General features: G+C 39.4%; 2 protein-coding genes across 3 annotated transcripts; both read right to left on the minus strand.

Annotated features, from left to right (window-relative positions):
* Positions 1 to 4976: 4976 nt before the first annotated feature.
* On the minus strand, positions 4977 to 11153 carry LOC146573910 (interferon-induced GTP-binding protein Mx-like). 2 transcript variants are annotated; one of them, XM_085273364.1, is made up of 13 exons: positions 10858 to 11153; positions 9856 to 9993; positions 9585 to 9739; positions 9142 to 9280; positions 7868 to 8066; positions 7697 to 7775; positions 7482 to 7604; positions 7257 to 7398; positions 6941 to 7099; positions 6764 to 6840; positions 6477 to 6680; positions 5774 to 6085; positions 4978 to 5231 (listed from the first exon to the last, which is right to left on the minus strand). In XM_085273364.1, exons 1-12 carry the CDS (start codon positions 11042 to 11044, stop codon positions 5795 to 5797), a joined length of 1893 nt encoding a protein of 630 aa, XP_085129490.1. In that variant the 5' UTR covers positions 11045 to 11153; the 3' UTR covers positions 4978 to 5231; positions 5774 to 5794. The 2 variants fall into 2 exon arrangements, with proteins under 2 accessions (XP_085129489.1, XP_085129490.1); XM_085273363.1 differs by having other exon boundaries at positions 4977 to 6085.
* Positions 11154 to 13770: 2617 nt separating this feature from the next.
* On the minus strand, positions 13771 to 19770 carry LOC146573911 (interferon-induced GTP-binding protein Mx-like). Its single transcript, XM_085273366.1, has 12 exons — positions 19468 to 19770; positions 18466 to 18603; positions 18195 to 18349; positions 17752 to 17890; positions 16478 to 16676; positions 16307 to 16385; positions 16092 to 16214; positions 15867 to 16008; positions 15551 to 15709; positions 15374 to 15450; positions 15087 to 15290; positions 13771 to 14385 (listed from the first exon to the last, which is right to left on the minus strand). Exons 1-12 carry the CDS (start codon positions 19712 to 19714, stop codon positions 14140 to 14142), a joined length of 1908 nt encoding a protein of 635 aa, XP_085129492.1. The 5' UTR covers positions 19715 to 19770; the 3' UTR covers positions 13771 to 14139.
* Positions 19771 to 20475: the final 705 nt, after the last annotated feature.

Below are 20475 nucleotides of genomic sequence, written 5' to 3' on the forward strand. Positions count from 1 at the left end.
ATGTGTGTGTGTAAATCTATGAGAGAAGTACCGTGAAGCTCATGATTTCTAACTTCAGTAAATGCTTTGCTGATGAGTTTGATACCTTAATCAGTTTCAGAGGTATTTACTTTGGCACAATGTTCCGTTTCTGAATTATAGTCCTCTGGAGAGGGAAACAAGGAAGCCCATGCCCATGGTGTTGAAACTATAACTGATGTCAGCAGACATGATGCTCAGCTTGAGGGGTCAAAATGGGAAATCACAAAACATATCCAGCTTTTGTATTATTTATAACAGATCAATGAAATGGTAATTGATAATTGACTGACAAAGGCTACTATTTAAAGTTAAATGGCTGTGGTGATTTTCAAATAAATACTTGAACTGCCTCAAATCAATACATCACTCATTGGTTGTACTTTCTAAAGCTGAAAAGGGACAACATCTTTGGTTTTTGCAGCAGCTGTGTGGGAAATGTGATTTGGAACATCAGGAAACTGCATATCACAGTGTCCACACGAAGCAGGACTAATGTGCACGCATGATATGTACGTGTTTTGTTTTTTTGTTTTTTTCACACTTGATTTAAACACACAGTGGACATTTCATCTCCATCCACCCTCTTCTGCTTATCGTTATGGTTAGGGTCGTTAGGGTCGCGCGGAGGAGGGGGGGGGGGCGTTGACCAGCCTGATGCAGGGCAAACACCACTTCAGATTTGACAAAGACAAAACATTTCAGTGCAGAGATGTGCTTCTTAGTAGAGAAAAAATACAGATAATTTCTTGCCCCTACTGTCATCACTTAAGGATGGCAAATAAACAAACCTAAAAACCCACAATTTTTTAGGATCAGTATCTGGTACTACGTGAATACACACTCTCATGAGTTTAGCTCAAACTAACATATAATAATAGCTGCTAAATTTCCCCGAACCACAGTTTTGCAGGTATACGGCACTGATATTTTCTTTTGAGCTTCTCATATAGTAGGCACATAAACAGTCTAATCAATGCAAAGTGATGGTTTCACAGAATCCAAAATCAAAGTTAACCTTTTTTGAAAGACCAAGGTCCTGATAATATTGTATTTTAAATTTGTGTAAAACCACAAGGGGGAGCTAAAGTGCGCAAGTGTTTGAATAGTCAAAAAGTTTCCAGTATCTAACAAGTGCATGAGAGATGAAAGCAGATACAATAATATAAATAGAATCTCAGTGATTTACTTAATTTTGTTTGGAGTTGGAACAGATAAACATTATATCTCAGCCAAAAGAAAATAGAGCAGTTTAGTATGAGCTGATCAGTTTATTTATTCATTTTAATTCTTCAAAAAAATAAATAAAGAAGTCAGATTGTTCAATTAAGTAATATTACAGATACAATTAAGATGGACTGGTAAATTAAGACAAAAAAAGACTCTTTATTTAAACTTTAGATAATGTGTAGTTTAAACATCCATCCATCCATTTGCTTCCGCTTATCCTTTTCAGGATCGCGGGGGGCGCTGGAGCCTATCCCAGCTGGGCGAGATAGGGCGCGAGGCGGGGTACACCCTGGACAGGTCGGCAGTCTGTCGCAGGGCCAACACACAGGGACAGACAACCATTCGCACACTAGTGGCAATTTGGATTATCCAATTAACCTATCCCCACAAGCTGCATGTCTTTGGACGGTGGGAGGAAGCCGGAGTACCCGGAGGGAACCCACACAAACACGGGGAGAACATGCAAACTCCACACAGAAAGACCTGATGGTGGAATTGAACTCAGGACCTTCTTGCTGTGCGGCAACAGTGCTAACCACCGTGCCGCCGTGGTTAGCACTAGCATTTTGTTGAAACAGTTTCAACAAAATGTGATTCAGTTTAAGTACCTGCAAGGAAATAATCTAAGCATAAACCTATATATTATAACCTATATATAGCACCTATGAGCTCTTATAGGTCTATTATTAGGTCTATTTCCTGTTTAAGCAAAGAACAGATATGTAACATTTTGGATTGATGGCCTCAGATTTATTATCTTAATGAATGTGAATGAAAAGACTCCATGTTATAGTACATATAATACATCTTCCCATCACCGCTAACTGCAAAGCCTCCACATCTAAACCTTGAAGCGACTGCAGAGCAGCCCTCTTGGTGCAAGTGTCAGAATCCTCCATCAGCAACAACTCCAACTTTTCCTTGTCCTGAAGCATCTGCAGTATCTCACTCTGCAGTAGGATTGCTGGATGACTCTTGCAGCATAAATCACCAGTGGGGTTCCATCAGCCATCAACCTGGCCACCAGCAATCTGAAGCAGGAAGCAGAAAAAAACAGTTGTTAATCATTTAAAAAAATACACTCTTTGTAAATGTACACTCACTGATTTTATTCATATTATTTTTTCACTAAATTTAAAGTCATAACAGAGACGTCAAGACACTCCCAAGCCAGCCCAAAAACATAATCTCTCCAGTGTGTACTTGTGTGTCCCCTCATGCCCAAAGCGCCTCATCTATGTGGTGTCCAAAACGGACCCAAATATGCTTGAACCAATTCAACAGGCTATTTTGATGTGTAGGAGTTGCAACTCTGCTCTGAGTCCCTTCCAAATGACGAGGCTCCTCACCCTATTACTATAAGACGTAAATCAATGACAGATATTGATCGATAGCCTTGTTCAGCTTTCTTTTCACCACAGTAGACTGGTCAAAGGTGGCAAAAGAACACCTCTGACCAGGTGTTCAGTACATATACAAGTATTAAAAATACTTGAGCAAAAGCTGAAGTACTGGTTCAAGTGAAAAAGTACAGGTTCAAAAATGTACTCAAAGTAAGTAAAAAGCAGCTCTTTGTTTCTACTAGTGATTTTTGTGCAAAGTTACCTTGTAGATGGGAAACAAAATTTTAGTCTAAATTTTCATTCTAATATAGGTATTCAGCTTGAATTAGGTAAGCAAAACATGAGCAAAGAAAAAGAAGGATTAAAAAAAAAGCTCTGTTTTCTGTTGCCTACATTGTAGAAGGTTGACTTTTCCTCTAAACAGGAAAATGAGTCCAGAAAGGGTTAAAATTGAATTGAGCATGTGTGGGAACCCTAAAATTGTCTGTAATGGCTGAGTGTAGGGAAAAGAATCACAACTCACAAAAACTTTCTATTGAGAACTCCAGTAGATTTTTGATAGGCTGTGATCGGCTGATCTGGGCTACTGCTGCTCTGTGTAGATGTACACAGCTGAATTAAAAAAGATGTAAGCAGATGTTTCATGAGTCGTCCTAGCCTATTTCCATCCTCTATACACTGACTGCTTATGCTGTAGTTAAATGGTGGGATTCAGTGAATGAATGTAAGCATCATCAGTTTAACTTCAAATTCATCTCTGCTACACTTAATGTAACCAAACCATGAAACCACAACCACTCTGCACCAGGCCAAAAGACTGTAAATCTATCACAGTACAGGACACTTGTTTGTCATGCACCAAACTGCTGATTATTTTCAAGCAGTCTTTAAATAACACAGCTAGTCTGCCTTAGTTTGTTTTTCAACATGCTTCACAATTTAAAAAAAAGTAACGTGTACAGATCTAATATCCAATTTAAAACATGAGGAATCACAGTGGTTTGAAAAAGTGTTTTTCCCCTTCCTGAGTTTCTATTTTCGTGTATATTGGTCACACTTACAGTGGGGCAAACAATTATTTAGTCGGCCGCAAATTGTGCAAGTTCTCCCACTTAAAAAGATGAAAGAGGCCTGTAATTTTCATCACAGGTATACCTCAACTATGAGAGACAAAATGAGCAAAGAAAAAAATCCAGAGAATCACATTTTAAAGAATTTATTTGCAAATTATGGTGTAAATAAGTAACAACAGTTCATCTCAATACTTTTGTTGGCAATGACAGAGGTCAAACGTTTTCTCTAAGTCTTCACAAGGTTTTCACACACTGTTGCTGGTATTTTGGCCCATTCCTCCATGCAGATCTCCTCTAGAGCAACAATGTTTTGGGGCTGTTGCTGGGCAGATTTATCTATGGGAAAACTTGAGTTTTTACCAAAAACTTCTATTTTGGTTGACCATGTTCTCCCAATTGTCTTCTGGATCATCCAAATGCTCTCTAGTAAACTTCAGACGGGCCTGGACACGTCTGGCACTGCAGGATTTGAGTCCCTGGCGGCGTAGTGTGTTACTGATGGTAGCCTTTGTTACTTTGGTCCCAGCTCGCTGCAGGTCATTCACTAGGTCCCCCCGTGTGGTCCTGGGATTTTTGCTCAATGTTTTTGTGATCATTTTGACCCCACGTGATCGTGTGTAGAGCGCCAGATCGAGGGAGATTATCAGTGGTCTTGTATATCTTTCATTTTCTAATATTTGCTCCCACAGTTGATTTCTTCACACCAAGCTGCTTACCTATTGCAGATTCAGTCTTCCCAGCCTGGTGCAGGTCTACAATTTTGTTTCTGGTGTCCTTTGACAGCTCTTTGATCTTGACCATAGTGGAGTTTGGAGTATGACTGTGCTCCACAACACTGTAAAAGAGTTGTTGTTAGCTGTTGCAAAACTTGATTGCATTTGTTGCTGCTAAGGGTGGTGATGAATACACAATTTTAAGGATTCAACCAGCCATTGATGGAATGGTAAATGGCCTGTATTTATATAGCGTTTTACTAGTCCCTAAGGACCCCAAAGCGCTTTACATATCCAGTCATCCACCCATTCACACACACATTCACACACTGGTGATGGCAAGCTACATTGTAGCCACAGCCACCCTGGGGCGCACTGACAGAGGCGAGGCTGCCGGACACTGGCGCCACCGGGCCCTCTGACCACCACCAGTAGGCAACGGGTGAAGTGTCTTGCCCAAGGACACAACGACCGAGACTGTCCAAGCAGGGGCTCGAACCGGCAACCTTCCAATTACAAGGCGAACTCCCAACTCTTGAGCCACGATCGCAATGGGTCAAAGTCGTAAAGAAATCAGATGTCAAGAGGGAATGTGAAGATGAGGCCTAATTCACATGTTTTCTAGTTCATGTTTATTTGTCTTTGGAACATTCAGAGAATACCGTGACCACATTATTGAGGTTTACAGAGTTCATTTGAATCCATGGCCTGACTTTTGTCCATATGCAATGTGACATCTGTATGTACACAGCTGTTGTTCAGTTCAGTTATGTGGAGCCTCAGCAAAGATGAATACTGTCAGAAACGTCAGCTTATTGTTTCACTGTATTTACTTATTTATTCATACACTCCAACTGAAAATGAATAGGAAAAAAATAGATGACACAACACATGAACACACAGAGTACATAATAATGTAAAAATATTCCCGTCCAAAACAGAGATTCTGATTTAGTTGAGCAGAAATCTGAAAACTCTGGATGTGTGTTGTCTGTGAAGGTTCTCAGTCATCCAGAGAAAAGTGTCTGGACTTCTTTAAGTTGCTCGAAGACGTTTCACCTCTCATCCGAGAAGCTTCTTCAGTTCTACGGTCAAATGGTGTGGAGTCTCCACAGGGCTTAAATCTGGGACTTCACACCATTAGACTGTAGAACTGAAGAAGCTTCTTGGATGAGAGGTCCAGATGCTTTTCTTTCTTAACTCCTTAGACCTGGATGTGTGTTGTTTTTCTTTTTTTCTTTTCTAGTATTTAAGACTTCCTGGTGCAACTGTCTCTATTTTCTCTGATGCCCGTATAGAAATATTCTTCAGTGTTTCTTATAAATGATTATAGGTGCAAACCCCAACCCTTTTAAACCCTTAACTTTTAATTGGAAAGATTGCAGTGAGGTCTGACCTTGTGCTTTGTGCTGCCAGGTTAAAAATTTGGTAGAAAATTTTCCATTGAGTTGAAGTTGTTGACTTCAGTTAAAGTTGTGTTCCTACTGAATTCAGACAGCAGAATGTGAGCTTGTGAGAGACGCTCAAGGCGCTTCTTAAGATCTTCTCTTTTATTTTTTGTGCCACTATCCTCTTGAAGCAGGTACTCTTTTCTTTCCTTGTCCGTAAATGCTTCCAGCATCTTACTCTGCAGCTCGCTGGCAAACTCCTGCAGCATCTGATACCGGATCACCAGGGGGATCTGGTCAGCAAGACGCTGACCAGCAATCTGTAAGCAGAGAAGACAAAAATAAGATGTACTAAAGAGCTCACTGGTTTAGGACTGAATTTGAAACATTTTCTAGTTTGCTTATTAAAAAATTCCTTAAGGTTTTATTGCAAATTACATGTAATTATCAAAAAATATTTCAGATCACTCTAGACATATTTAATCACACCATAAAATAATAGATCTTATTTTATGGATCTAAAAGTGTGATTAAATATAAAAGATGTAAGTTTTAGGTATTATTTTTTTCTCTACGAGGTTTCAGTGTTTGCTTTTCTTAATATGTTAAAAAAAACTAAAGTCAACTATTTCAATGGGATACATGTGGATACAATGAATTACATGCTTCAAACAAACAAAAGCATTAAAAAAGCAATTGAGTGACATTTACATTGTAATATGCTTCAAAATGTCTCATCATCTCCTCTGTGGTATTCCCACCAAAGTACAGACGGCCTTTGTTGGAAATTTCATTTTGTATCTCTGTGATGTATTTGCTGTCCTGAGTGTAAACAAGCATCTCCATCTTAAACTGCATCCCCAGAATGGGCTTTGCTTCCTCTTCCCTTTCATTCCTGATGGTTTCAATGTTCATCTAAATCACACAAAAAATGTCAATAAATATTCATTACCGTTTAGTAATATGTGCACAGTAATACATTATAAAGAAGACGATACCTTCGCTGTATTGATGAGGTTCGGAAAGCCCACAAAGCTGTTTTGTGCCAGTTCAAACAGCTCTTTCCTCACAACCTCTAAAAGCAATAAAACGATAATAAGTTAGTCAAAAAAATGTACCAAATGAAAGATTACCTGCAAAGTAAGATTCAAGTATTTTGAGAAAAAAAAACATGCCTGACACTTCCTTGAGTTTCTGGATAGCAGGCTCCTCCAGCTGTTTGATCTGCTTCTGGATTATGGACTCAAAAGTACTGTAGCTCACAAACAATGGCAGTTCTCTTCCACGGTACGTGCGCTCAAACTGAGACTCTTCTCTCAGAATGTGCTCTTTGACTGCAGTGCAATGAAAGTTAAGTGAAGATTTAAAATATGTTTTTTTAATGACAGTAATTTTTTTACTTTAAATGTTAGAGTTACTTTATGTAGTAGCTTGTAAGCAACAGAGGGAATCTTAAAAACTGATGAATGAAAAAGTGGTTAATTAACTTACATGATGATGCAGAGTCTTTTATGATTTTCTCCCATGCTTCAAACCTATTTCTGAGTGTGAAAAAGATGCTGGAGTTGTATCCACATTTTAATTCTTCACCTTTGGTCAGACTGATAGCATCCTGTGTGAATGCTAACACAAGCTAAGATAGAACAGATTCAATTAAATGAACAGGACGTGTGTTTTCCAGAAGCTCTTATTCATTTTGCTTACACTTCTACTCACATCACTGAGAAACTTTTGTCTCTGAGTTGCATCAGATGGGGGTCCAGTCCTTAATTTTTTTAGGTTTTCCTGAGTCTGTTCCAGTTTCTTATGTGTCTGCTCATCAAGCCGTGGCAGAGATTTCTACAAATCACATGGACAAATCACATCAAAGCTGGAGTGGGTTAAAGCTCTCCCCAGTGACCTACAAAGGTAAAACAGTAATAGGTATTCACCTGAATATGATGCACCAGTTCAAGAGTGAGTTTTTCTGCCAGTTTAGGAACAGTGGCCTGACCCTCATCAAAGAGAGTCCTACAGTACAAACAAAAGGTTAGAGTATAAGCAACACAGCCTAACACACCACAAACACTTCTTTGCATAATTTCCAAAAAGAGCAAACTTACTGGAAATGGGCATGCTCTTCGAAGAAGGCTTCCTCATTTTTTAGTGCTTCAGAAAGTGAAACCTTCTCTGTGATCTCCTTCTGACCCCTGCATTTGACCACCATGTAGCCCTTCTTCAGCGGGATGACTTCATTATGGACAATTTTAACCACGTTCTCTTCTGTGCCTTTGTCCACCAGGTCAGGTTTAGTCAAGACACCTGACAGAGAGAGATAGTGTTGGATTCCCCACCTTATGAGAAGACTGATAATTTGTATTGATCACTGCAAGCTCCAGTCAGAGTTTGGTGCCAGTCATCAAATGTTGCCAACGTTGTTTGCTCAGCAGGAAAGGGATCTTTAACATGATCACAGATGTTTGCAAAAGAAATCCAGTGGATGTCAGAAATGTGCAGACATTTTGACAAAGTACATTTAAATGCAGCGTTTCACATTACTGGATATGTTTGTCCAGTGATTGCTTCTACTCAGTCAGTTAAAATCCACCAAGAATGCAGTGTTTATTTAAGGTTTTGTTTCTTTTATTTTAATGTCAGTTACCTTCAAATTGTTTAATAAAGCTGTCACTCCATTCATTTATGCTTTTATCTTTAAAAGTTTTTGAGATGTTCATATTCAAACATTGCCACAGATATCAGTGTGCAGAAGAAAATTCAAGTTGTTCAAGTCCAATAAATAGTTTGAAATACTATACAAAGTTTAGAAAGGACATGTTAAAAAAAAGAAAGTAAAGTTATCCAAAACTGAAAAATAATGTACATTCCAGAACAGTTGTTCCCACTTTTCTGGATTACCTACAACCCCCTCTACAAAAATGGCTTGAAAAAGGCAATTAATATTTAAGAGAGACAGACCATCATAACACTTAAATGTAGGTCTTTCGTACGGAGAAATTTCACAGAACGTCAAGGTGTCAGTGATTACAGTTTCCCTCACCATGAAAAGGCACTCAGAAACTGGGGCAAACTGCTGAGTCAAATTTGTAGGCTCAGTTTTTTATACCAGTTTTTTCTTTTCTGCCCAAATTTTCTATTGAATTACCAACAGGGCTTTGCCATGACCACTACAACTTGTACTAAAGCGATTTGGCCACAACTTTGGAAATGTGCATGGGGTGATTGCCTGTGTGGAAGAGCTATCTGTGGCCCTTCTCCAACTTCCAGGCTGATGTGTTGCATTTGTAGTTCACTGCATCCATATGATGTTAATCATTTGGCAGCAGAAACAGAATCCAAAGTAAAGAAACTAAATGACTTAAGAGAGACACTTGCTTACCCAAAGTCCTCTCTCCATCAGGATCCACCAGCTTAGCCATATTCAAAGCCTCTGTAGTTGCAATGTCCACGTTGCATGGAACAACCACCAGGTTGATAGTTTCTTGTTTACTGATGACAGTCTGGATTATAGTTTTAATCTGAAAGTATCCATTCAAAATAAAGTATAAAGATTAAAAATATTATTTCATAAATTGCATAAATGCAGTTATGAACAATACAACCAAATAACTGATGTAAGCAGGAATGTCCAGATAAAGTAGCAAACTCATAACAATAAGTACATATAATACCAAAAACCAGCAGTCACACTGGTGTGTCAGTGTTGTCCCTTTTTAACACTAACATGCCAATGCCTATCAAACTCTGGGTTTGTGTTTCATTGGATGAAATTTCTACCAAAGAAATGGCCTTAAAATTGTGAGGGAGACTAAGGTATCATACCTTATCACCAATGTCTGCCGACTGCCCATCTACAGCCACCCGGGCAATGCCAGGCAGGTCGATGAGAGTAAGGTCTGGAACATCCGGGGAGGCAATCTCCAGACTGATGAGCTCACTGCTGATCCCCATCTCATTCCCGATCAATTTAAGTTGAGCTAAAGAGAGAATATGATGTCACGTATGCCCAAGCAACACATTTAACTTGCCTACTTTGTGCTTCCACCTTTTACGTGGTTTTTAGTAGTGACATGAAAGAATTATGTAGACTCACCTTCTCGAATCATTTTCTCGACGACTGCAGGCTCTTTTATCTTTTCTTCAAAGTCGCGGTAGCTTATCTTTCCATACCACGCCTCTCCTTCCTTTGTTTTTGTCATCTTCAGTTCCAGTGGACATCTTGTCACAATACCTGTGTTTTAAAACACTGAGTGTCAGACAATTTCTCTCTCTCTTTTTTGGACAAATTAATGAACGATTTCAGATTTTAACTGAATTGTAAGAGATTGAAACAAGGTTTTGTTTTCTAGTTGGAGTCTAATGGTATGTTTGAGTAACTCTGCTTTGACAGACATTTTGATTCTCACGAGATCAGGGGAGAATCCATCTATTTCAGTTTTTTTCTGTGCTCTCCAGTTCCTTCCCTCCTTTGACTTGTTCGAAACTTTTTTTTTAAAGAAAATAGCCCCCAAACCCAGACCAACCCCCCTCCTCTACAATTGAACTGAACTGAACTGAACACACACACACACACACAAAGAAAAAGAACCCCCCAATAAATCCATTAGCTGAAAGAAGAAACAGAATTGGCTCCAACCCAGGATGTGACAGTCTGTCAGTTTTTCCTCTGTGTGCCACATTTTATAACGCAGACATGATCGATCTTTTGATCCAATGTTTGTTTCTATGGATGACCAGCAACACTTCAGCTGAAAATCTGTCAAATTTGTAATTTTAGTTTAAAATTCCCATTGAGTACATTCAAAAAATTCAAAAAATAAAACAAAGTCATGGAATGGTCACGTCAAAGGTCAAACCGTGTTTTACTTATTTTACTGAAATAAAATGAGTAAGCTGTCATTAAATTAATAAATCATTAAATATAGATTTTAAGGAACAGGCTAGTCGCCAAAGAATGTGTTTTGCTGCCTTATCCGTGCCCTGCACCACCCACCCATCTCTGCCAGCCTTGATTCCTCATACAGTTCCGCTGTATGCTTCACTTTGACACTTCTAATGTACGGAAAGTTTCTGAGCTGGAAATAAGACAACTCACCGCTGCCTCTCGGCAGTGCCACCCCGGACAGCGCCTCCAACACAGAGCTCTTCCCCGAGCTTTGGTCTCCAATCACAGCGATAGCAGGCAGCGCCAGGTCCTTCTCTACACCGAGAGAGCGGAGAGAGTCAATGAGGTCGATGAGGGGACGGACCTTCTCATCATACTGCTGGTTCAGAGTGCTCATGATGGTCTCAGCTTGTCTTTCGACAAAATGACAATTAAAAATGGACAAAGTGATAACGTGTTCCGTGAAAAGCAGACCGTGGGTTGGAAGAGAAAGAAAAGTGATGTGTTTTGTTTCACTTTCTGCACCTCGTGGTGTCTTTTTCATTCAAAAATACAGGAAGCAGCAACAGATGGAATGTCCCTTATTAAGCTGTCACACTTCTTCCTTTAATTCCAGGACTTTCACAAAGTGCATTAACCGTTCAGAAACGACAGCCATTTTCATGCACTGTCCCCCAATTTCAGAGGCTCAAAAGTACCTTTGACACCCTGATATGATTTTAAATGAAATCATTGCGTTTAAAACTTTGATGAAAATCTTTGGCAGTCAGTGACTGACTGAAGTCTAAATGCTCTGCTGGACTTTTGGGCTTGTGTGTGTGTGTGTGTGTGTGTGTGTCTCTGCCTTCAGTTTTGTTTTTAGTAACTGAAGAGCGAGCTCTGTTGGCCTCAGATCATGTGATTGGTTTGAACATTTAAGAATATCCCATTTCTTTGCCTTGGGATATTTTGGGTTGTTTCTGCAGTACACTTTGGGTCCTTATGGAGTTGTACTGTTAAATGCTTTCCAATCAACTGACATCAGCCAAATCTCTGAATTTCAGCAGAGATTATAGTACTGAGATGCACACATTTTCTTTCCAGTGATATTGGCTTAATGGTAGTTTCGAGCCAGAGTTTTGTTGAGCAACTGATGTCTTTTAAAGCCTGTTTTAATTAAGAGGAGACATCTATGTTTTCTTTTCTTTTCCATGATGTTTTCATTAGGCTACTTTAATCTCTTTCCACCCAGATTTCATTGTTTTGTCAAGTTTTGCACAACTGTGTGTGAGGCTTTTTTGTTATATGGTAATATCTCCATCGTATGCACCTCACTGACGACCATCCTTTCTGTATCGCAGAGTGCCATGGCTCACTATCATAAGTTGAGAGAGGTGCTGTCAGACATGGAGATGAAAGGCACCATCCACCAGCAAGTATGCCTCACCACTGGTAATGGCAGGAGCTACCGCCGCCTGTACTGTGGATTCCATCTCCCGCATTGGTGAGTGTGATGACCATCAGCAGCCCGCTGCGGACCCAGGCATAGATAGCATTCAGCAAACCCCTCCTATGATGGGTGCTTCTGACCTTGGTGGGTTGGCTGGTGATGGAGCCTCCCCAGACTCCCTTGCTGCTTTCCTGTCCCACAGTTTTCATTCTCTTGAACCTGAAAAGTGGACATGGATCAGGGACTTACCACACGTTTTGGTAGAATCGTTAAACCAGTTTGTCGCTTGATTGAATCAATGGCTCCACCTGAAACACTTCTTGGGCTTGAACCTGTTCGAGCAGCGGTTATTGATGTGTGAATTTGTTCATTACTGTATGTTGCCAATCGGTATTGTTTTTGGAAAAGGAAAATCACATCACAGAGTTGTCTGCACCTCTGTGAGGTCTGATTGCTTTATGGTGATGCCCATAGATATTATGGTCTGTTTTGTGTGGTGTAAACTGCACCTCATTTTGTCTATAGTGTGTCCTGGGATCTTTCTAGACGCTGAGCAGGTCTCAGATCATTTATAATCTTTGGAGGTAGTTATGTTGCTGATCTAATTCATTGTACATGTGATGTGAATTTGTTTGACATCACATGTATTATTATTATTATCACATGTGTTATTTGTTAATGTGGGTGTATTTATACATATATTTTTTGTATTTGTGTGTGTGTGCTCTTCAGGATTTTATGTAATTCTTGAGGGGTGAATGTAATCAGGTCACAAATGACATATTGTTATAATTACACAAAATGTGTTCGAAACCCAAGCTGTACCTGGTATACCTTACTTTTAGGACTTCTAAGCCTGTAGTTATGTTGATTATAAGTTAGAGCCCTTCCTCATCCCTTTCTTCTTCTTTGGTTCAACCCTGTACCCCTTTGGCCTCTCCCCTTTTCTACACTTCTCATGTGGGAGAGGAGCTGGTGTGGGCAAGTTATTTACTTGGAAGTCTTTCTTTTTACCTTTCATTGTCAGACATACGGTTACATATACTCTTCCTGTTATTCTGGTACATCTTGGTGTTTTTGGTTAATGTCACAGCTGTCTGATTTTATGAGGCTATACTGGATAAAAGAGGCTGGTGTGGTGTAGAGATTTACTTTAATTTGCCAGTTTTATTTGACTTTACATTTACGGAGAGAAATTTTCAATAAATAGTGTTAGAAACGCAGCAGCTTATGTAGTTTAAATACTAACCTTTATGGGCTATTGTAAAAGCGTGAGGGATCACTATGTATTCAAATTTGAAATTTGCGTTTGTAAAATAGTTTAGAGTGTGGTCAGAGTCCTCAAAAGTTGCGCATAAATCACTGCACACAAGCGTTTGTAATACATTTCAGCTAAGTTTCACTATGTAAGGGTTCAACCAGCCACAAAGGGAATGGGTCAAGGTTAGAGGAAAATCAGATGTCAAGAGGGAATGTGACACTCTATCTTGAAAGATGATGGCTAATTCAAACTTTTTTTTAGTTCATGTTTATCGATTCTAGGAACATGACCACATTATTGACGTTTACAGAGTTCCTTTGACTGCATGGCCTGATTTTTGTCCAGAAGCAATGTGACATCTGTATGTACACAGCTGTGGTTCAGTGCAGTTATGTGGAGCCTCAGCAAAAATGAATACTGTCAGAAACATCAGTTTTATTGTTTCACTGCATTTTATTAATTTATGTATTTAATACAACTGAAGATGAATAGGAAACCTATAACAGATGATAAAACACGTGAAGATACAGAGCACATAATAATGAAAAAGTATTCCTGTCCAAAACACAGAATCTGATTCAGTTGAGCAGAAATCTGAAAACTCTGGATGTGTGTTGTTTTTCTGTTTTTCTTCTTCTAGCACTTAAGACTTCTTTGTGCAACAGTATCTGTTTTTTATGATACCTGTATAGAAATATTCCTTTCTTATAAATGACTATAGGTGCAAAACCCAACCCTTTCAATTCTAGTAATACTTGGAGAGATTGCAGTGAGGTCCAACCTCGTGCTTTGTGCTGCCAGGTTAGGAATCTGGTTGAAAGTTTTGAATGTCAGACAGCAGAATGTGAGCTCTTGAGAGACGCTCAAGGCGCATCTTAAGATCTTCTCTTTTATTTTTTGTGCCACTATCCTCTTGAAGCAGGTACTCTTTTCTTTCTTTGTCCAAAAATGCGTCCAGCATCTTACTCTGCAGCTCGCTGGCAAACTCCTGCAGCATCTGATACCGGATCACCAGGGGGATCTGGTCAGCAAGACGCTGACCAGCAATCTGTAAGCAGAGAAGACAAAAATAAGAAGTACTAAAGAGCTCACTGGTTTAGGACTGAATTTGAGACATTTTCTACTTCGCTTATTAAAAAATTCCTTAAGGTTTTATTGCAAATTACATGTAATTATCAAAAAATATTTCAGATCACTCTAGACATATTTAATCACACCATAAAATAATAGATCTTATTTTATGCATCTAAAAGTGTGATTCATGGGTGACCATGGCTCAGGGGGTTGGGAAGCGCATCTGTAACCGGAAGGTCACCGGCTTGATCCCCGTACTCTCTGTCCTGGTTGTTGTGTCCTTGGGCAAGACACTTTACCCTACTGCCTACTGGTGTTGGCCAGAGGGGCCGATGGCGCGATATGGCAGCCTCGCTTCTGTCAGTCTGCCCCAGGGCAGCTGTGGCTACAACTCTAGCTGCCTCCACCAGTGTGTGAATGCGAGAGTGAATGAATAGTGGCATTGTAAAGCGCTTTGGGTGCCTTGAAAAGCGCTATATAAATCCAATCCATTATTATTATAAAATATGTAAGTTTTAGGTATTATTTTTTTCTCTACGAGGTTTCAGTGTTTGCTTTTCTTAATATGTTAAAAAAAAACTAAAGTCAACTATTTCAATGGGATACATGTGGATACAATGAATCACATGCTTCAAACAAACAAAAGCATTAAAAAAGCAATTGAGTGACATTTACATTGTAATATGCTTCAAAATGTCTCATCATCTCCTTTGAGGTCATCCCACCAAAGTACAGCTGGCCTTTTTTGGCAATTTCATTTTGTATCTCTGTGATGTATTTGCTGTCCTGAGTGTAAACAAGCATCTCCATCTTAAACTGCATCCCCAGAATGGACTTTGCTTCCTCTTCCCTTTCATTCCTGATGGTTTCAATGTTCATCTAAATCACACAAAAAATGTCAATAAATATTCATTACCGTTTAGTAATATGTGCACAGTAATACATTATAAAGAAGACGATACCTTCGCTGTATTGATGAGGTTCGGAAAGCCCACAAAGCTGTTTTGTGCCAGTTCAAACAGCTCTTTCCTCACAACCTCTAAAAGCAATAAAACGATAATAAGTTAGTCAAAAAAATGTACCAAATGAAAGATTACCTGCAAAGTAAGATTCAAGTATTTTGAGAAAAAAAAACATGCCTGACACTTCCTTGAGTTTCTGGATAGCAGGCTCCTCCAGCTGTTTGATCTGCTTCTGGATTATGGACTCAAAAGTACTGTAGCTCACAAACAATGGCAGTTCTCTTCCACGGTACGTGCGCTCAAACTGAGACTCTTCTCTCAGAATGTGCTCTTTGACTGCAGTGCAATGAAAGTTAAGTGAAGATGTAAAATATGTTTTTTTAATGACAGTAATTTTTTTACTTTAAATGTTAGAGTTACTTTATGTAGTAGCTTGTAAGCAACAGAGGGAATCTTAAAAACTGATGAATGAAAAAGTGGTTAATTAACTTACATGATGATGCAGAGTCTTTTATGATTTTCTCCCATGCTTCAAACCTATTTCTGAGTGTGAAAAAGATGCTGGAGTTGTATCCACATTTTAATTCTTCACCTTTGGTCAGACTGATAGCATCCTGTGCGAATGCTAACACAAGCTAAGATAGAACAGATTCAATTAAATGAACAGGACGTGTGTTTTCCAGAAGCTCTTATTCATTTTGCTTACACTTCTACTCACATCACTGAGAAACTTTTGTCTCTGAGTTGCATCAGATGGGGGTCCAGTCCTTAATTTTTTTAGGTTTTCCTGAGTCTGTTCCAGTTTCTTATGTGTCTGCTCATCAAGCCGTGGCAGAGATTTCTACAAATCACATGGACAAATCACATCAAAGTTGGAGTGGGTTAAAGCTCTCCCCAGTGACCTACAAAGGTAAAACAGTAATAGGTATTCACCTGAATATGATGCACCAGTTCAAGAGTGAGTTTTTCTGCCAGTTTAGGAACAGTGGCCTGACCCTCATCAAAGAGAGTCCTACAGTACAAACAAAAGGTTAGAGTATAAGCAACACAGCCTAACACACCACAAACACTTGTTTGCATAATTTCCAAAAAGAGCAAACTTACTGGAAATGGGCATGCTCTTCGAAGAAGGCTTCCTCATTTTTTAGTGCTTCAGAAAGTGAAACCTTCTCTGTGATCTCCTTCTGACCCCTGCATTTGACCACCATGTAGCCCTTCTTCAGCGGGATGACTTCATTATGGACAATTTTAACCACGTTCTCTTCTGTGCCTTTGTCCACCAGGTCAGGTTTAGTCAAGACACCTGACAGAGAGAGATAGTGTTGGATTCCCCACCTTATGAGAAGACTGATAATTTGTATTGATCACTGCAAGCTCCAGTCAGAGTTTGGTGCCAGTCATCAAATGTTGCCAACATTGTTTGCTCAGCAGGAAAGGGATCTTTAACATGATCACAGATGTTTGCAAAAGAAATCCAGTGGATGTCAGAAATGTGCAGACATTTTGACAAAGTACATTTAAATGCAGCGTTTCACATTGCTGGATATGTTTGTCCAGTGATTGCTTCTACTCAGTCAGTTAAAATCCACCAAGAATGCAGTGTTTATTTAAGGTTTTGTTTCTTTTATTTTAATGTCAGTTACCTTCAAATTGTTTAATAAAGCTGTCACTCCATTCATTTATGCTTTTATCTTTAAAAGTTTTTGAGATGTTCATATTCAAACATTGCCACAGATATCAGTGTGCAGAAGAAAATTCAAGTTGTTCAAGTCCAATAAATAGTTTGAAATACTATACAAAGTTTAGAAAGGACATGTTAAAAAAAAGAAAGTAAAGTTATCCAAAACTGAAAAATAATGTACATTCCAGAACAGTTGTTCCCACTTTTCTGGATTACCTACAACCCCCTCTACAAAAATGGCTTGAAAAAGGCAATTAATATTTAAGAGAGACAGACCATCATAACACTTAAATGTAGGTCTTTCGTACGGAGAAATTTCACAGAACGTCAAGGTGTCAGTGATTACAGTTTCCCTCACCATGAAAAGGCACTCAGAAACTGGGGCAAACTGCTGAGTCAAATTTGTAGGCTCAGTTTTTTATACCAGTTTTTTCTTTTCTGCCCAAATTTTCTATTGAATTACCAACAGGGCTTTGCCATGACCACTACAACTTGTACTAAAGCGATTTGGCCACAACTTTGGAAATGTGCATGGGGTGATTGCCTGTGTGGAAGAGCTATCTGTGGCCCTTCTCCAACTTCCAGGCTGATGTGTTGCATTTGTAGTTCACTGCATCCATATGATGTTAATCATTTGGCAGCAGAAACAGAATCCAAAGTAAAGAAACTAAATGACTTAAGAGAGACACTTGCTTACCCAAAGTCCTCTCTCCATCAGGATCCACCAGCTTAGCCATATTCAAAGCCTCTGTAGTTGCAATGTCCACGTTGCATGGAACAACCACCAGGTTGATAGTTTCTTGTTTACTGATGGCAGTCTGGATTATAGTTTTAATCTGAAAGTATCCATTCAAAATAAAGTATAAAGATTAAAAATATTATTTCATAAATTGCATAAATGCAGTTATGAACAATACAACCAAATAACTGATGTAAGCAGGAATGTCCAGATAAAGTAGCAAACTCATAACAATAAGTACATATAATACCAAAAACCAGCAGTCACACTGGTGTGTCAGTGTTGTCCCTTTTTAACACTAACATGCCAATGCCTATCAAACTCTGGGTTTGTGTTTCACTGGATGAAATTTCTACCAAAGAAATGGCCTTAAAATTGTGAGGGAGACTAAGGTATCATACCTTATCACCAATGTCTGCCGACTGCCCATCTACAGCCACCCGGGCAATGCCAGGCAGGTCGATGAGAGTAAGGTCTGGAACATCCGGGGAGGCAATCTCCAGACTGATGAGCTCACTGCTGATCCCCATCTCATTCCCGATCAATTTAAGTTGAGCTAAAGAGAGAATATGATGTCACGTATGCCCAAGCAACACATTTAACTTGCCTACTTTGTGCTTCCACCTTTTACGTGGTTTTTAGTAGTGACATGAAAGAATTATGTAGACTCACCTTCTCGAATCATTTTCTCGACGAGTGCAGGCTCTTTTATCTTTTCTTCAAAGTCGCGGTAGCTTATCTTTCCATACCACGCCTCTCCTTCCTTTGTTTTTGTCATCTTCAGTTCCAGTGGACATCTTGTCACAATACCTGTGTTTTAAAACACTGAGGGTCAGACAATTTCTCTCTCTCTTTTTTGGACAAATTAATGAACGATTTCAGATTTTAACTGAATTGTAAGAGATTGAAACAAGGTTTTGTTTTCTAGTTGGAGTCTAATGGTATGTTTGAGTAACTCTGCTTTGACAGACATTTTGATTCTCACGAGATCAGGGGAGAATCCATCTATTTCAGTTTTTTTCTGTGCTCTCCAGTTCCTTCCCTCCTTTGACTTGTTCGAAACTTTTTTTTTAAAGAAAATAGCCCCCAAACCCAGACCAACCCCCCTCCTCTACAATTGAACTGAACTGAACTGAACACACACACACACACACAAAGAAAAAGAACCCCCCAATAAATCCATTAGCTGAAAGAAGAAACAGAATTGGCTCCAACCCAGGATGTGACAGTCTGTCAGTTTTTCTTCTGTGTGCCACATTTTATAACGCAGACATGATCGATCTTTTGATCCAATGTTTGTTTCTATGGATGACCAGCAACACTTCAGCTGAAAATCTGTCAAATTTGTAATTTTAGTTTAAAATTCCCATTGAGTACATTCAAAAAATTCAAAAAATAAAACAAAGTCATGGAATGGTCACGTCAAAGGTCAAACCGTGTTTTACTTATTTTACTGAAATAAAATGAGTAAGCTGTCATTAAATTAATAAATCATTAAATATAGATTTTAAGGAACAGGCTAGTCGCCAAAGAATGTGTTTTGCTGCCTTATCCGTGCCCTGCACCACCCACCCATCTCTGCCAGCCTTGATTCCTCATACAGTTCCGCTGTATGCTTCACTTTGACACTTCTAATGTACGGAAAGTTTCTGAGCTGGAAATAAGACAACTCACCGCTGCCTCTCGGCAGTGCCACCCCGGACAGCGCCTCCAACACAGAGCTCTTCCCCGAGCTTTGGTCTCCAATCACAGCGATAGCAGGCAGCGCCAGGTCCTTCTCTACACCGAGAGAGCGGAGAGAGTCAATGAGGTCGATGAGGGGACGGACCTTCTCATCATACTGCTGGTTCAGAGTGCTCATGCTGGTCTCAGCTTGTCTTACGACAAAAATAAAAATTAAAAATGGACAAAGTGATAACATGCTTCGTGAAAAGCAGACCGTGGGTTCGAAGAGAAAGAAAAAGTGATGTGTTTTGTTTCACTTTCTGTACCTCGTGGTGTCTGTTTCATTCAAAAATACAGGAAGCAGCAACAGATGGCATGTCCCTTATTAAGCTGTCACACTTCTTCCTTTAATTCCAGGACTTTCACAAAGTGCATTAACCGTTCAGAAACGACAGCCATTTTCATGCACTGTCCCCCAATTTCAGAGGCTCAAAAGTACCTTTGACACCCTGATATGACTTTAAATGAAATCATTGTGTTTAAAACTTTGATGAAAATCCTTGGCAGTCAGTGACTGACTGAAGTCTAAATGCTCTGCTGGACTTTTTGGCTTGTGTGTGTGTGTGTGTGTGTGTGTGTGTGTGTGTGTGTGTGTGTGTGTCTCTGCCTTCAGTTTTGTTTTTAGTAACTGAAGAGCGAGCTCTGTTGGCCTCAGATCATGTGATTGGTTTGAACATTTAAGAATATCCCATTTCTTTGCCTTGGGATATTTTGGGTTGTTTCTGCAGTACACTTTGGGTCCTTATGGAGTTGTACTGTTAAATGCTTTCCAATCAACCGACATCAGCCAAATCTCTGAATTTCAGCAGAGATTATAGTACTGAGATGCACACATTTTCTTTCCAGTGATATTGGCTTAATGGTAGTTTCGAGCCAGAGTTTTGTTGAGCAACTGATGTCTTTTAAAGCCTGTTTTAATTAAGAGGAGACATCTATGTTTTCTTTTCTTTTCCATGA

This window comes from Mchenga conophoros, linkage group LG5 (assembly GCF_057382185.1).
Source record: "Mchenga conophoros isolate Kocher_MC1m ecotype Shallow Benthic linkage group LG5, M_conophoros_male_GT1.1, whole genome shotgun sequence".
NCBI classification, from domain to species: domain Eukaryota; kingdom Metazoa; phylum Chordata; class Actinopteri; order Cichliformes; family Cichlidae; genus Mchenga; species Mchenga conophoros.

What these genes read in the sequence shown, in the direction of transcription:
- LOC146573911 (XM_085273366.1), bottom strand. Translation starts at nt 19,714, where the DNA reads ATGTTATCACTTTGTCCATTTTTAATTTTTATTTTTGTCGTAAGACAA. An exon ending in CGGCAGACATTGGTGATAAG is followed by an intron (nt 17,891 to 18,194) that starts GTATGATACCTT and finishes GGATACTTTCAG; the next exon opens with ATTAAAACTATAATCCAGAC. An exon ending in AAAAGACTCTGCATCATCAT is followed by an intron (nt 15,710 to 15,866) that starts GTAAGTTAATTA and finishes ATTGCACTGCAG; the next exon opens with TCAAAGAGCACATTCTGAGA.
- LOC146573910 (XM_085273363.1), bottom strand. Translation starts at nt 11,044, where the DNA reads ATGAGCACTCTGAACCAGCAGTATGATGAGAAGGTCCGTCCCCTCATC. An exon ending in GACAAAAGTTTCTCAGTGAT is followed by an intron (nt 7,399 to 7,481) that starts GTGAGTAGAAGT and finishes GTTCTATCTTAG; the next exon opens with CTTGTGTTAGCATTCACACA. An exon ending in GAAACTCAAGGAAGTGTCAG is followed by an intron (nt 6,841 to 6,940) that starts GCATGTTTTTTT and finishes TATTGCTTTTAG; the next exon opens with AGGTTGTGAGGAAAGAGCTG.